This window comes from Myotis yumanensis, unplaced genomic scaffold (genome assembly GCF_028538775.1).
Source record: "Myotis yumanensis isolate MYYU_CA2020_CCGP unplaced genomic scaffold, mMyoYum1.0.hap1 SCAF_19, whole genome shotgun sequence".
Classification (NCBI taxonomy): Eukaryota; Metazoa; Chordata; class Mammalia; order Chiroptera; family Vespertilionidae; genus Myotis; species Myotis yumanensis.
Window position 1 is genome coordinate 12,770,801 of NW_027223770.1, and position 15,827 is coordinate 12,786,627.

The following is a 15,827-nucleotide window of genomic DNA, read 5'->3' on the forward strand; positions in this document are numbered from 1 at the left end:
GAAAGCACAGTTAATGAGGGGCTACTACTAGTAAGTGCCAAAGCTGACCAAGTTCCAACCAACATTTAAAATATATATGTGTGTGTATTATTTATTTCAGAGAGGAAGGGAGAGAGAGAGAGCTATATATAGAAACATCAATGATGAGAGAGAATCACTGATCAGCTGCCTCCTGCATGCCCCACACTGGAGATCGATCCCGCAACCTGGGCATGTGCCCTGACTAGGAATCGAACTGTGACCTCCTGGTTCATAGGTTGATACTCAACTACTGAGCCATGCTGGCTGGCAACCAACATTTTTTGAGTCCTGAACTCAAAAAACAGACAGCCCTTTAACATGCCAGAATTTATCACAATAAGCAACACACAGATGCCCCCTGCAGGCCCCTTGCACACCTGCAGATTGCCCTGAGTCTCACTCTCACTTCTGTGGGTGACAGCACCAAACACACTCAAGGGTACTGAAATCAGGGAGCAGCACTCTGTCATAAATTGGTTTTCCAGACAATTCAGAATATTCTTATAATATTTTAGATTACAAAGTTAAAAACAAATGAACAGTCCTAGCCGGTTTGACTCAGTAGATAGAGCGTAGGCCTGCGGACTGAAGGGTCCCAGGTTCGATTCTGGTCAAGGGCACACGTCTGGGTTGTGGGCTCGATCCCCAGTGGGGGGCGTACAGGAGGCAGCCGATCAATGATTCTCTCTCATCATTGATGTTTCTATCTCTCTCTCTCTCCCTCTCCCTCCCTCTCTGAAATCAATAAAAATATATTTTAAAAAATACAAATAAACAAATCATAGCCCCACAGATTGTGAATGCCTAGGTCAGTGGTCGGCAAACTCATTAGTCAACAGAGCCAAATATCAACAGTACAACGATTGAAATTTCTTTTGAGAGCCAAAGTTTTTAAACTTAAACTATATAGGTAGGTACATTGTTATTAACTTAATTAGGGTACTCCTAAGCTGGCCTTTGCTAAAGACGTCCTCAATCTGATTGAGGTACGTTCGCTCAGGTCGACCCCTTCCAACTCTCCCATCCACACTCGTCTTGTATACTTGTTTCATCTATTCTTAAATTTATGACAAAAATACCTGTAGGATATGCAGCTGGTTGGAAAAATACAGGTAACTTTATGCTTCGAGTAGGTACTTTTGTCACACGCGCGCAATTTGCGGACACGACTAGCACTAACCACTGCACCATGAGACTGCTGACTGACTGGCTCACTCAACTCGTGCATGAATTGCGCGCCTCCCGCGCTGCGTATCCTGCGGCCTGCCTGCGCCGCGTCTGCTGTCGCCCCACCGACCAACCGACACCCCCCACTTCTTCTAACGCCAATAGACTCACCCCAGTTGAAAACCAACTTCTGCGCATGGGCCACGAAGTTTTAATCGCACTATACGTGCACACCCGCACGTGGTATTTTGTGGAAGAGCCACACTCAAGGGGCCAAAGAGCCGCATGTGGCTCGTGAACCGCGGTTTGCCGACCACTGGCCTAGGTGGACCTGAGCTTGGAAAGCCCTGCTCCGCAGTCTTACAATGGACAGGAGAACTGGGCTGCAAATTCTGGCAGAGAAGACAGTGACCCTTGACAGAAGAAAGGTCTCCCTATGCTGTAAGTCACAAATCTCATCCTCTCTCTTCCCCTGTCACTGAGCTCACGGAACCGCCTGCCTCGAAGCCATGTCAGCCCTGGAGGCCAGGACGAACTCAGGCACTGTGATTCATCCTACAGGCAGAATTCACAGTGACCTTTACTTTCATGGAAGCAGAACAGCTACCAGCCCTGAAGTAACCCAGCCCCCAAGCTCTGAAAAGCATCTCTATGGTGGCTTCGCGAGACTGCTCCATCAGCCCATCGACACAGTGACAGTCATGCATTCAAAACGCCAGCTACACCAGAACTGGAGCCGAGGAGTCACAAGTCACTCAGAAGTAACCAAAGACACAGTTGAGGGGTATGTGCTGACAAAGCTAGTTGAGTGGTGTTTGATTTGGGACATATTTACTTTGGAAGATACGCAACAGCCCAGCACCAAAGTTCACTTTGAAATTGTGCTGATGACCTTGGCTGATTTCATCTCTGAAACACACTTCACAGAAGCACAGAGGTGAGTTTGTTTCTAACATTTCTACTGATTATAAATTCTCATTTGTGGTTAGAGATGGGCAACTGGTGCATTTCTCTATCAAATTACAATTTCAAAAGCTTTCTATACTATCTTAGAAATGGAAAAATGTTTTATTTTTTAATCTGCTTATTATAAAAAATTTTCAGTTACATTATTGGGACAATTAATGAAATTAAAAACAGGAATTAGAGTAAGAAAAGATTATACCTATGTTAAGTCATTTGCTTTGGATAACTACTGTGATGATGTATAAGGATATCCTTGTTCTCAGGCATTTTTCCCTGGAACATTAGAATTAAAAGTTAGAGAGACAAAATATAAGGGACTTACTCTCAAATGGCTCAGATAAAAAAAGGTGTATGAGTGTGCCTGTGTGTACACACACAGATAAACACACACATATATATATATGGAGAGAGAAAAAGAATAATAAAACCACCATTCCAAAATATGACATCTGGAAAAAGTGTACACAGGCTTTTTTCTCTATGCTGTTCTTTGAATTTTTCTGGAAGTTTGAAATTATTTCAAAATTAAAGATTTTTTAAAACTTGAGACAGTTACTTCTCTCCCATCATCCCTGCCCTGTTTGGGCCTGGAGATAACAGTTATGAGGAACAAGGGTGTCCCAGTGTTAAGTGCTGACGTGTAACCAAAAATAACGCTTCTCTCCAAAGATAGTAATCTGGGCTTAAACATAACCGAGTGAATGTTTTAAAGTGTCTTATATAATTCTTGTTATACTAAATGGCAAAACAACAGGAAGATTTACCTTTAGATACTTAGTTTCAATCCATAGGAAATATCAGATATATTTTCTCCTTCCTCTGATAAGGGAATAATGAAAACTATTTTTGGCTTTTCATCATATAATACAGGAACAGGGTATAAGAAAGCTTCTGAATATATTATCGGAACACAGGATAAAAACATGAATGTTTTCACCTCTGCCTCGCCATCTGGCCTCACATTTCTTTTTTTTAAAAATATATTTTATTGATTTTTTATAGAGAGGAAGGGAGAGAGATAGATAGTTAGAAACATCGATGAGAGAGAAACATGGATCAGCTGCCTCCTGCGCACTCCCTACTGGGGATGTGCCTACAACCAAGATACATGTCCTTGACTGGAATCGAACCTGGGACCCTTGAGTCCGCAGGCAGACGCTCTATCCACTGAGCCAAACCGGTTAGGGCTCGTCTCACATTTCTTTGCCTGAACTCTTATTTAGTCAAGTTGGGTTTATTTTGTTTAACCTGTTTTTATCCGAGAATACTTTTCAGTGCAGCCTAGTAGGGAGACTTCCACCAAGTCGCTTACTTACTTCTTTTCTAACTTTTAGAAATGTATTGCCATCAATACCTATGCCAAATTCTATCTGGAAACTGGGCCTAGTTCTGCTTGCAGCCACACACATTAGAAATCGTTTCACTGCAGCCTCAGCTAGATGCTTGGGGATGGGGAGGGGTTGCATGAAAAAACAACAGGGATTTTCAAAGCTGGAGACTATGCCTTTCCCTCCCCAAAACACGCAATTCAAAAGCCTCTCGGTTGCAAATAAAACAGCTGAGGTGGTAATTTTAAAAGGACTGTAGGGGAAGACACAAGGAGGGAGAGACTAAGAAGGGTAGGGAAACCAGTGCTGGTGATCCAGGGCAAACAGGCAGAGCACTCCGCCATGAGGGGGTGGGAGGGTTCATCCAACTTGGTGCCAATCTAGCTACAACCACTCATATGGATGTGAGGCTCAGTGTCCTGATCTGTAAAATGCTGTGAGGATGAAGTTACATAGACAAAGTTCCTTGTATAGTGCCTGGCAACATCAACATCAAACTGAGAACATTTCAAGTGGGGTATCCATACCATTAGCCCCATCTTCAGGCCTAACAAGTCCAAGTATTTACTTAACAGGAGCAGTAACTCTTATCTGGCCTCCACTGGAAGCAGATATTCTGGTCCTCAAATATCGAACAGGAGATGGGACACACACAACAAACCTAATAAGTCACAACTCCTGTTTCTGGGGTGATCAGAAGTTGGGATAATGTGCACTTGTATAGCATTACAACAATGTCATCATCCTGACAGAATACAGAAGCATTAAATAACAGCTCATCTAATAAAGGTTTGCAGAGATGCAATTAATAACCCAGGAAATGAGTAAGAGAAAGACAAAGCCATTTGGCAGCCAAGTCAAATCCTTTCTTAAAACAGGCAGAGGATGAGTAGATAAAGACAGGCTTACCACAGGGTATGTACTAAAACTTATCTTTTTCACTTAAGGAGAGTGCCCCTCTTTAATCTCACTATATGCCTAGTGAGATTATTCCTAACGCCATGCTACAAGCAGTGAAGTAAGATACACCAAGCTCCTCCTGACAGCGGTGGCAGCCAGCTGAACACAAAGGAGAAAAAAAGCACACCTGCAGCAAGCACAGCCTGTAGCCCCAACACATTTCAGCCCACCCGTCACACTTCACAAGCCTGGAGGGGGTCTCTGTTACGGACAAGTTCCAAATCTTCTGCAAACTAACCCTCCAAGACTACACAAATTTCAAATACCTTTAGAATATCTGTTTTCAGAAAGCCTGGCCCATACATATTTTCAACACCTCCACTCAAACCCCACCTCTTGGTGAAGCTTCCCTGACTCTCTGGGTACCCCACTCCTATTGTAGGAGGCAGCACTGCACCCCAGATCTGCATCACGCACCCCACCTTCTTTAGTGCACATCTGTCTCCCACCTGGCTGGTGAGCCCCTGGGTGGGGGAGACCTTTATACTTCCAGTGCCTAACAGGTTGTGTGAAGATAGGAGACAAAGTTTAGTGAATGAATGAAAAAGAAACTCCATAGGGCTCTTGAGCCCCAGGATTCTAGATGGTAACAGTTCTCTGCAAACCTTTAAAGAAGGGATTCTCATGTAGGGGCCCATGGATCCTTCGGGCAGGTTTATGAAGTCCGCATGCAATGTTAGTATCGGCTTATCTTCACCAGATTCTCTTTATCCATAATCCTAAAATGGTTAAAGGCTGGCACTCCCAGGGTCAAAGCCTCCAGGACTCCTACCTACTAGAAAGCACTGCAGAGGTGGGGTGGGGTCTGCTAAGCTGACTCTCACATGTCGTGTTTTTCCTTCCAGCTTTAGCTCTGCCAAAATGAAATGCCCGTTCCAACCCCTCGTTGTTTCTCTCATATTAATATCTGTGTGTGGGAGCAATGGCCAGGTGGATCAGCTTGAGAAAGGAGGGGACGGTTCTGAGTCTGTGGATCCCCAGGGGGGGCAGGTGAATAGCAAAAACCTGAGCACGCCCCTTCTCGCTGCCGACTTCCACAAGGAAAACACGGTCACCAACGACTGGATCACAGAGGGGGAGGAGGACGAGGATTATCTGGATCTGGAGAAGCTATTCGGTGAAGATGACGATTACATCGACATCATTGACGTGGTTTCACCCACAGATTCAGAGGCCAGTGCTGGGAACATCCTCCAGCTCTTCCACGGCAAGAGCCGGATCCAGCGCCTTAACATCCTCAATGCTAAGTTCGCTTTCAACCTTTACCGAGCACTGAGGGAGCAGGCCAGTCCTTCTGACAACATCTTCATAGCCCCTGTGGGCATTTCCACCGCCATGGGTATGCTTTCCTTGGGCCTGAAGGGGGAGACTCATGAACAAGTACACTCAATTTTGCATTTTAAAGACTTTGTCAATGCCAGCAGCAAGTATGAAATCATGACCATTCATAATCTCTTTCGTAAACTGACTCATCGCCTCTTCAGGAGGAATTTTGGGTACACACTGCGGTCAGTCAATGACCTTTACATCCAGAAGCAATTTCCAATCCTGAATGACTTCAAAACTAAAGTAAAAGAATACTACTTTGCCGAGGCCCAAGCAGCGGACTTCTCAGACCCTGCCTTCATATCAAAAACCAACAACCACATTCTGAAACTCACCAAGGGCCTCATCAAAGATGCTCTGGAGAATATAGACCCAGCCACTGAGATGATGATTTTAAACTGCATCTACTTTAAAGGTAAGAAGTAGCTTTATGTTTCTCAAAGCAAAGTCGCAACATATTCTTAGTACACATGCAGGTGGGTTGAATGCCAGAACTATATTCTAGCTCTGATTTATCCAGGAAACCAAGACACAAGGTCAGCTCACAGAGAGAGGCATGACCATGATGAGGTGACAGTAGGAGCTGACATTTACTTGAGCCCTAACTTCGTGTTTTCACACTCACTGAATCTTCACAACATTGGGAGGTTGGTACTATTATTAGTGTCCCCATTTTACAGATAGAGACACCAAAGTACAGAGAAATAAAATATCACTGAGTGCAAAGCTAGTAAGGGACAGGGCCAGGGCCGCCCCAGGAGGGACATCTCTAGCACCTTGTTAAATTGGAAAAAATAATACAAAAACCTTTTTAGTATTGGGCCAGTCTGGAGTTTTTTCATTTCCTTGCCCAATTTTCAGTAAGCAGGAATATGGATGAAAGGCTGAAGTGAAAACTATTCAGCTTGAATAACTGACATTAACACCTACAACTCTTTTTGGGACACTGCACTAACGGGCAGGCGTAGGGGCAAATAAACTTTTATTTCTAGAGCAACTATTCTGGGCCAGACACCAAAACACGTTATTTTTTAATGATATCAGAGAAGAAGGGAGAGGGAGAGATAGATAGAAATACCAATGATGAGAGAGAATCACTGATTGGCTGTCTCCTGCACATAGAGATCGAACCATGACCTTCTGGTTCATAGGTCGACGCTGGGCCCAGAGCACTTTTTACAGAGGTGACTCCCCCTCACTATACACACACAGGACCCCTGGAGCCCTAGAAGTAAATGGGCATCGGTCTGTAAAATCCAGATTCTCTTTAAAATGCCCTCAGGGACCTAAACAAGAAACCTCTACCTTACAAGGCTAGAGGGCTGGAGGGCAGAGACAGGAACGAGCCAGCATCACAACGGGTCTCTGTGACACTTTCCTCTCTGCCACCAAGAATTAGTAGGCACCAGCCTGAGAGGCAAAGGACTAAGGCCCTCTCCTGGCTGCTGCTACGGGGCCAGCGCCCCTCAACAGGCCAACACACTGCTCTGTGCCTATGCCAAGACCTCCCAACAGTTGTGCCAGGCAGGCATTCTGCTAGATGGGCAAGGGGGCGCTGAGGAAGCCAAGACCACAGGAATGAGCTGGACCCTGGGCTTCCCCCCTTCCCCACAAAAGTCAGGCACAGCACTGTCCTGGGGGGCGGGGACCAAAGGCTGAGTTCTAACAGGCTTGTGACAGACACACAACTTTTTGGAAGTTACCACTTTGCTTTTACAAAAGAACTACATTAGTATAGCAACAGCTTTTTCTGTAAAAGCGAAAATCCTCTTCAGATTTCTTTCAGTTAAGGAATACAGGCACTCTTCACTTGACATCACTTTGGCTTATACAAGGTTTCACAGGACGGCTCTATTTTTGGGTAGTGGGGAAACCTATATGTATGTACACAGACATATCTCTGTGGCTGGCTAGCAGCTTTAGAAGTGAGCAGATTGCAGTCTAAGCCCTGGCTTCACCACCCCTTACGTGTGTGGCTTTGGGTAAGTCATTCACCATCTCTGTGACGTGGTTCCTCACCTTTATCACAGAGATAACACCTATTCTGACAGGGCTGGGAGCAGCACTGCAAGAGACAGTGGTGCCACACTTTAGCCCAGTGCATGGCATGCTGGGAAGTCTCAATGAACTCGGAAGAGTCAAACTGTAGATTTCAATATTATATATTAAGTATGTACAATATTATTTAACTTCTATAAGCAATTGAATTCTGTTTAGGAATGCCTTTAGAACAGGCCAGTGCAAGCATCTGTGCACCAAAGCCTTCAGTCCTACAAGTCTGTGGGGTACCTCTGGGCCCCAAGAGCCTCTGCATTGGGCTGGCCGGGTGCTGAGCAGGCAGACACACAGCAGCAAGCCATCCTAACTGGAAAGGGGCTGGAGAAACAGCTAAGATGGTCACTTTATAATCTCCTGAACTCAATAACCAGTGTCCCCAAAAGTGTAAAAGTGGCAAATATAGGTGCTTCTTTTTGCCATCATATTGAAACTTCAGTCACTTAATTTAATCCTGGGAGTCAGAGGGAAGAAATGCTAGTAACATCCAGTCTTTCATGGATGCTTATCAAAGGAGAGTCTCAAAGAGGAATTTTAATCTCTAGCCCCCAAATTTGTTACTATTTTTATTTTAATTTAAATGTTACAACCACTTTGTAAAGCACAATAAAACAGAGATTCGGCCTCAACAGGAAGGCAAAGGAAAGAATCCAGGAGACACGTGACAGCTTCAGCAGAAAGAATAGTGATTCTCAACCAGGGGACAACTGTGCTCCCAGGGCAAATGTCAAGAGGCGTTTGTGGCTTTCACAACAACCTGGGACGCAGGGGGAAGCACTCCTGGCATCTAGGAACAGCTTCAGGAGTTAGGCCACGGATGCCACTAAACATCCTACAATGCGCAGGACAGCTGCCCAGCACAGAGAACTGCCCGTGTCAATAGTGCTGCAACTCCGGGGCAGAGGCCGGCTCAGGGAGAAGGAAACTTAGCTACAATCAGAAGCAGGTAGTGTTTAACACGTTAAGCGCCCAGCCTGTTTTATCTTCCGGACGGAAAGTATAGTGTCAGTCACCGGTGACTGACTGGGCACTTAACCTCCTGCAAATGAACCTCTTGCTTATCTCATTCAGCTCTGTTACCCACCAGCTGCAAACCTTGAAGTTGTTCTGTTATGTGCCTGTTTCCTCATTTGTAAAATGGAGCTAATAATAAAAAGCACCCACCTCTGTATGGTTGCTGGAGAAAATGAGGGAATACAGGAAAGGTGCTTAAAAGAATGCCTGACATCACCAATTCTCATCTGTCAAGCATCCCTCATTACTAGTTACTAGCATCCTAGAACTAAATTAGTCACGTACTTCTTGGATACATAGCGCTGTGCCCAAATCTAAAGTGAAGGTCTTGATGGCAGCATCACCAATGTGTCTTGCTAGTTCTTAGAGAATTGCAGAGTGTGAGGGATAAAAGCCACCAAAACAGATCTGCCATGAGCTAAAAGCTACTCACTTTGCAAACGAACAAGGAGAGGCTCGGGCAAGTGAGGTGTCTTGCTAGGGCAGTGATGGCAAGCCTTTTGAGCTCAGTGTGTCAGCATTTTGAAAAACCCAACTTAACTCTGGTGCCGTGTCACATATAGAAATTTTTTGATATTTGCAACCATAGTAAAACAAAGACTTATATTTTTGATATTTATTTTATATATTTAAATGCCATTTAATAAAGAAAAATCAACAAAAAAAAAAGAGTTCATAGGTTCGCCATCACTGTGCTAGGGTCTACATCAGGGGTGGGCAAACTTTTTGACTCGAGGGCCACAATGGGTTCTTAAACTGGACCGGAGGGCCGGAACAAAAGCATGGATGGAGTGTTTGTGTGAACTAATATAAATTCAAAGTAAACATCATTACATAAAAGGGTACGGTCTTTTTTTTTTTTTTTTTTTTTAGTTTTATTCATTTCAAACGGGCCGGATCCGGCCCACGGGCCGTAGTTTGCCCACGGCTGGTCTACACCTAGTTAGTGTCAGAATCTAACCCAGAATCTACTCCAATCTACTTTTCCTCCCCCATTACCATGCTTCCTACACGTATGTTAGCGCTCTGACCTTAGAATCCTCTAAAACTGTGCTTCTCAAAGTGTGGTCTGCAGACCAGAAGCATCAGCATCACCTGGGAACAGGCGAGAAATGCCAGTTCTTGGCCCAAACCAGACTTTTGGGATCAGAAACTCTGGGGGTGGGACCTGCAGTCCAAACAAGCCCTCCAGGGGCTTCTGATGCATGCTTACGTGTGAGGACCACTGCTCTCAACATTTTCACGAAAGCCCCGTTTCTGTTGACTTTATAGGTTCCTGGGTGAATAAATTCCCAACAGAAATGACCCACAACCACAACTTCAGGCTGAACGAGCGAGAGGTGGTCAAGGTCTCCATGATGCAGACCAAGGGGAGCTTCCTGGCGACAAATGACCAGGAGCTGGACTGCGACGTCCTGCAGCTGGAGTATGTGGGCGGCATCAGCATGCTAATCGTGGTCCCGCACAAGCTGTCGGGAATGAAGACCCTCGAGACACAGCTGACGCCCCAGGTGGTGGAGAGATGGCAAAAAAGCATGACAAACAGGTACTTCAGGTTGAGTGTTTGACATTTTGATTTCCAGGATCCTGAGGGAGCCCGGGAATACTAGTACTTTGATCATTTTAAGAAAAATGGAAAAGTATGCATGAATACCCAAGAACTGCCACACTGGGCCACTCTATTAATTCGGCCCAAATTTCTTGCTCGGTGAGAGATAATCAGAGCTTCTGTGAAAAACACATCTGCTCTCCGTAATGACAGCAACTAGTGACAGGTGACTTAGACACAGCTTGGAAATAATCCTGGCTCTGCCATGGACTTGCTTTGTAGCTTTGAGCCCTGGCTTTGTCATCTATACAAGCAGCATGATCCCCTAACTGCCCGGCCACTGGGGGAAATAAATAGAAAAGCAATGTCAAGCGTCCCTCACAGTGCCCAGAACCTGAGAGGTGTTTAACAAAGACCTTCCCCGACCCAAGAAATCCTGAGGTTCTCTTAACTCATTAAGGACACGTCTTTCATGATTTCCCTGTATTAGTATTTATTACTCCATAGTCAAAACTACAGGTTACTAAGATTATTACTGGATCGTGGCAGAAAATGAAGAAGTTACATTTCTGTCTCACTGGATACTGGTTAGGCCTACATTAAGAAGTGAATCTGGTGTGGTTCTCCTTTTGAGACAAGAATACAAAGAAATGTAATAAACTAAGAAACAAGCTCTTAGAAGAAGGTATTTGCCCAGGTAGCCAATTAGTCATCAAGCCCTGACAATTTCTCCTTAAAAATGTCCCTTCTGTACTTGCCTGCTTCCTAACCACCTTCTACCCTGAGCCTATAGAGGCCTAACCAATGGCCTGTTTCCATTCCTCAGTCTACCCCAGCACTGGCTGCCAGAAGAGCATTCTCATGACACCATCTCCACCTGCCTCTTCTCATAAACTCTGTGGACCCCCACCCACAGGATATAGACCAGCTTCCTGGCCTGGCCCACGGACACAGCCCCATCTAGCCTGCTCTACTCCCATCTCCTCCTCTCTCCCCTCCCATTTGGCCTGGTGGCCCCTTGCACCCCGCTAGACCACAGCCTCACACTCCCTCCAGGCCTTTGTTCACACAGTGAGGTCCCCATCTCTCAAGCAGTGGGCAACCTTCTAGGCCACAGGAATATCCCTCCTCCACATCCCTTCTTGGATGGCTCCAGTAGTTAGCCCTGTTAGAGCTGATCAGACATGAACACACCATCTTTATGTTTTCACTGCTTCACATGAGAGTCTTGGCTTGCTAAAAGGAAAGCAAGCTCTTGAGAAGGGGAGTAGCATCGGGCTTCTCTTTATCCCGGTGAGGGCTGGATCTGGCTCCAAAGGCACTATTGTTGCTGTTAATCCAGTTGAGGACTGAATGAATTGAGGCAAGGACTAAGACTGCTCAGCACTGTCTGGTATATATATGTATAACAGGTTCTTTTTTTAAGCACATTGACTTTAATTAATAAAATAAGAAATGGCTGAAATTAGGGACCAAACAATAATTTTAGACATCTTCTCCAACCATAAACCTGGAAGATAGGACATGAACTCCAGAGTATTGAGGAAATGACCACTCACCAGTAACCAGGCCTCAGTCTTCGGTAACTGGGATTACATTAAGATGGTCTTTCCAAAATCCTCAGGTGACAGTACCAGGAAATGGTTTTAACAAGTGCTGTGTCAATTCTGTGGTAAACGCACCACTCTGGGTGCATGTAAAGAAGAAACATGACTCTTTTAACTTGTGGTTCATAAAACTCGGCCCCCTTTTACTGTCTGACCAGAACTCGAGAGGTGCTCTTGCCCAAATTCAAGCTGGAGAAGAACTACAACCTGGTGGAGGCCCTGAAGTCCATGGGGATCACGGCACTGTTTGATAAAAGCAGCAACATGACAGGAATCTCAGACCAGAGGATCGCCATCGATCTGGTAACCTCTCCTCTCTGCCCTCTGCACCCAGCCCCAGAGTCTCCCCAAGCAAAGCCTCCTCCCGCCCGGCCCTGATGTCACATATTGGGGAAGCTGGGTCTGCTCTCCCTGAGTCTGCCAGACACTGAGTGGGCAGGGTGGCCTGTTTCAGGAAGCAGCCTGGGGCTGGGCCCAGCTCCTGCTGACACCAGAGAGAGAGCAGGTATGTGCTCCACTCTGTGAAATAGCTACTCCCAGCCGAATCCTGAAAGTTCTGTGAAATACATGCAGAGACACTGCACTACTGCACTATGAACTTAACACACCCGTGATAGGCATTCCACAAAAAAGAAAACACCAGTCCAAACTATGTGCAGTCCAGGCCCAATCCTCCCAGTGCACCCCAGAGTGTAAGTCTTGGCTCACACATTGCTCATACTGTGACCACCGGAAAGAATGATTATGATGCTAGAGTTTACAGTAAGTGTTGTTTAAACAACATGGCCTCTAAGCACAATTACCATATCTGATGGGTGATTAGAAAGCATTTCAAGGGTCATTCTAACCAGCTGTGGTCTGTGCCCTGCATATAGTATTTCAACCTAGTCCCCGAATAAGATGCAACTCCGCCCTATCTTCTATCCCTCTGTGTGCCAACTGACAGAATCTGACAACTTTCCTTTCCATTTTGAAACAGTTCAAGCACCAAGGTACCATCACAGTGAACGAGGAGGGCACCCAAGCTGCTGCTGTTACGACGGTGGGGTTCATGCCTCTGACAACCCAAGTCCGTTTCAATGTCGACCGCCCCTTCCTGTTCCTCGTCTATGAGCACCGCACCAGCTGCCTGCTCTTCATGGGGAAAGTTGCCAACCCCACCAAGTCTTAAAGATAGAGGTCTGGGTGTCTCAAGTTTTGGGGGCACTCTGTAGTTCTGCTTTCATTGTAACAATGAGAACAGAGATGTTTAGCATCATGACTTTGTGGTTTATACTACCATTCTGAAACTGAGAAACATATGAGAGAAGAAATTTACCAACAATGAGAACCCTGCTGGAATTAATTCTGCATAGTGAACAATGCTGTCAGTTCATAGAAGTTCATGTACCTATGGCATGTCAGCTTTTACCTAGAGGGTGTCAGCAACATACAGACCAGCTTACCTCCCACCTCCTCAGAGCCTCCCTGGCACTTCCTTCCCTTGTAGTCCCCATCCTTGCACATCTGGCTCTATTACTCAAAGCCTTTCTCAACCAGGGCTCCTCATCTAAACACAGAACACAGAAAAGAGCGGCATGACTAATTTCTCACCTTTCTCAAGGAAGGTGCACAGGCGGCATCATCCCTGATGCCAGCAGAGAAGCCACCTCGTGTTCAAGGGGTCCCTCAGCATTAGGGCTTAATTCTAGCAAAGGCCCAACCTTCCAAACTGATGCTATCATCTGTACTCCTGTTGTCACCTCACTGCTGCCCAGAGGACAGTATGTACACATGGCCTTGCCTTCTACCCTACTAGTAGAGATAAATATCACCACTTTCACTGTGTATCTCTGTTATAATTCTAATTTCTGAAGCTCAAATAACGAAGAAAGGCTAAATTCACAATAGCTGATGTCCCCAGAAATGACAGAGGTTTAGAAAAAGTAACTTGAGTTTTCCACAGTGACTCATGGCACAGTCTCGGGTGCGTGTTGCTAAGTCCCGGGGACAGGGCTGCTGTGGATGGGGCTGCATGGGGAATTCCTCAGATCAGCCTTCATGTGGGCCTCACATTTCGGCTTTCATCCCTGGATGCAGGGAGACCCTCAGATGTGCTGCTGTCTGGTTTGATAAAGCAGGCGACATCTGAGGAATAAACTTCTGGATTCTTCGCTACCTGGGTAAGACAAGTGGAATCCAAAGAGGCTGTTCAGAATTCGAGAGTGCTGGGGGCGGTGGGCCGTGCCAGGGAGAGCATGGCAGCTTTGTGCATGCGGCTGTGCAACTGTGACCCCGACAGGAGAGGCTTTCTCTCTCTCTGCAGAGGAGAAAGATCTGGTTCAGCAGGGCACCAAAACCTGCCAAGATGCTGCTGCAGTGAGTGGTGTGGCCAGGGTTCAAGTGTAGGTTGGCCTGACTCCAGGGTCACATGTGGAATCTTGTCACATAGGGGCTCTGACCCAATGAGACCAATACCAGTCATGGGGGCAGCGAAAGAGGGGGACGTAGTGCTCCCCAATGTTGGGGGCACTGTGATGGGTATACCCTGTGTTATCTCACACCAACCCTGACAGGTTCACACTGTTATCACCTTTTTGCAGCTGAACAAACAACTAAAGCTCATAGTGGTAAAATGACCTGCCTCAAGCCTGAATTCAAACCCAGGCCCTGCTTTCGCTGCTAACCCTCTCTGCCTGCTCCCTTCCCAACTTCCTGCACCAGGGCCTGCCTCTGCCTCCACCATCTACTGACAAGTACGGGGTTGAGACCAAATCTTTCCTTGTCATATCCTCTTGATCGCTAGGTGAAACCTGAGGTTGCACCTTGAATTCCTTCTCCAATTTGCTTCTACACTGTTCTTCTCTGGTGCCTGACTTACATTCCTCATCCTGCTACTGGTTCCTCCTGCTCCTCCTATTCCTAAATTTAGCTGCTTCAACAAACTTTGCCTTTAGCCCTTTGTCACATCTGTCCTACCCAGAAAGGCAACCGCCTCACTTTTCATTTGGCTGCCCCACCTCTGCTGGAGCCAGCGCAGGCTCCTCTATGCCCCTACACCCGCACAGGCGGAGGCCCTCCACTCTGCATGCTTTTCATTCATTTACATCCACTCAGAATGCCCCTGGATCCCCTCTTTCAGAAACTAGCTGACCCATGTTTCAAGGCAGTGGAGTGTTAGTTCAGAGCACAGACCCTGGGCCATGCTGCCTGGGTTTAAATCTTGGCTCTGACATTTAGTAGCTGTGGGACTTAGAGGCAAATTCTGAGCCTCAGTTTCTCTATCTATAAAGCGGGGATAATAACAGTACCTATCTTACAAGGTTGTTGTGAGGACTGAGTTAATGCCTGGAAAGGGTTTAGATCTGTGCTTAGTGTTTAACAAGAGCTAGGTAAGAACTTTCTGTTACTATCTTCATCCGAGACAGTGTCTAGCCCAGGGGTCCTAACAGGGGCCTTGGCTGGGTTTCTCCCACTTCACTTCCTGAGGTTAAATCTAACCCTTGTGAACAGAGGCATTTCTATGGAGGAAGAGGGCACAGCTTTCAAATGGGGTCCATGATCTAAAAATTGTTAGTCCATAAACCTCATTTTACAGGCACTGAGAAAATAGTGGCACAGGTCAACTAGCTCTAAGTGAAGGGCACAAATGTTTTTCAAGCAGGAGGCACATGTTATTAAATTACTACTTCATGACAATGGAGCAATCAGGCCTCTAGAAAAAACTCTCAAAATGCTCAATTAGCCTGGTTGGCATGGCTTAGTGGTTACACGTCGACCTATGAACCAGGAGGTCACGGTTCCATTCCCAGTCAGGGCACATGCCGGGGTTGCAGGCTCGATCCCCAGTGGGGG

The 15,827-nt window shown here is 46.1% G+C and overlaps 2 protein-coding genes across 2 annotated transcripts in view; one reads left to right on the forward strand and one right to left on the reverse strand.

The window, feature by feature from the left end:
• Positions 1-15,827, reverse strand: part of PI4KA (phosphatidylinositol 4-kinase alpha) — a 96,918-nt gene that overhangs the window by 33,300 nt on the left and 47,791 nt on the right.
• On the forward strand, positions 2,109-13,251 carry SERPIND1 (serpin family D member 1). Its single transcript, XM_070399647.1, has 5 exons — positions 2,109-2,125; positions 5,288-6,183; positions 10,110-10,383; positions 12,152-12,296; positions 12,973-13,251. Exons 2-5 carry the CDS (start codon positions 5,304-5,306, stop codon positions 13,162-13,164), a joined length of 1,491 nt encoding a protein of 496 aa, XP_070255748.1. The 5' UTR covers positions 2,109-2,125; positions 5,288-5,303; the 3' UTR covers positions 13,165-13,251.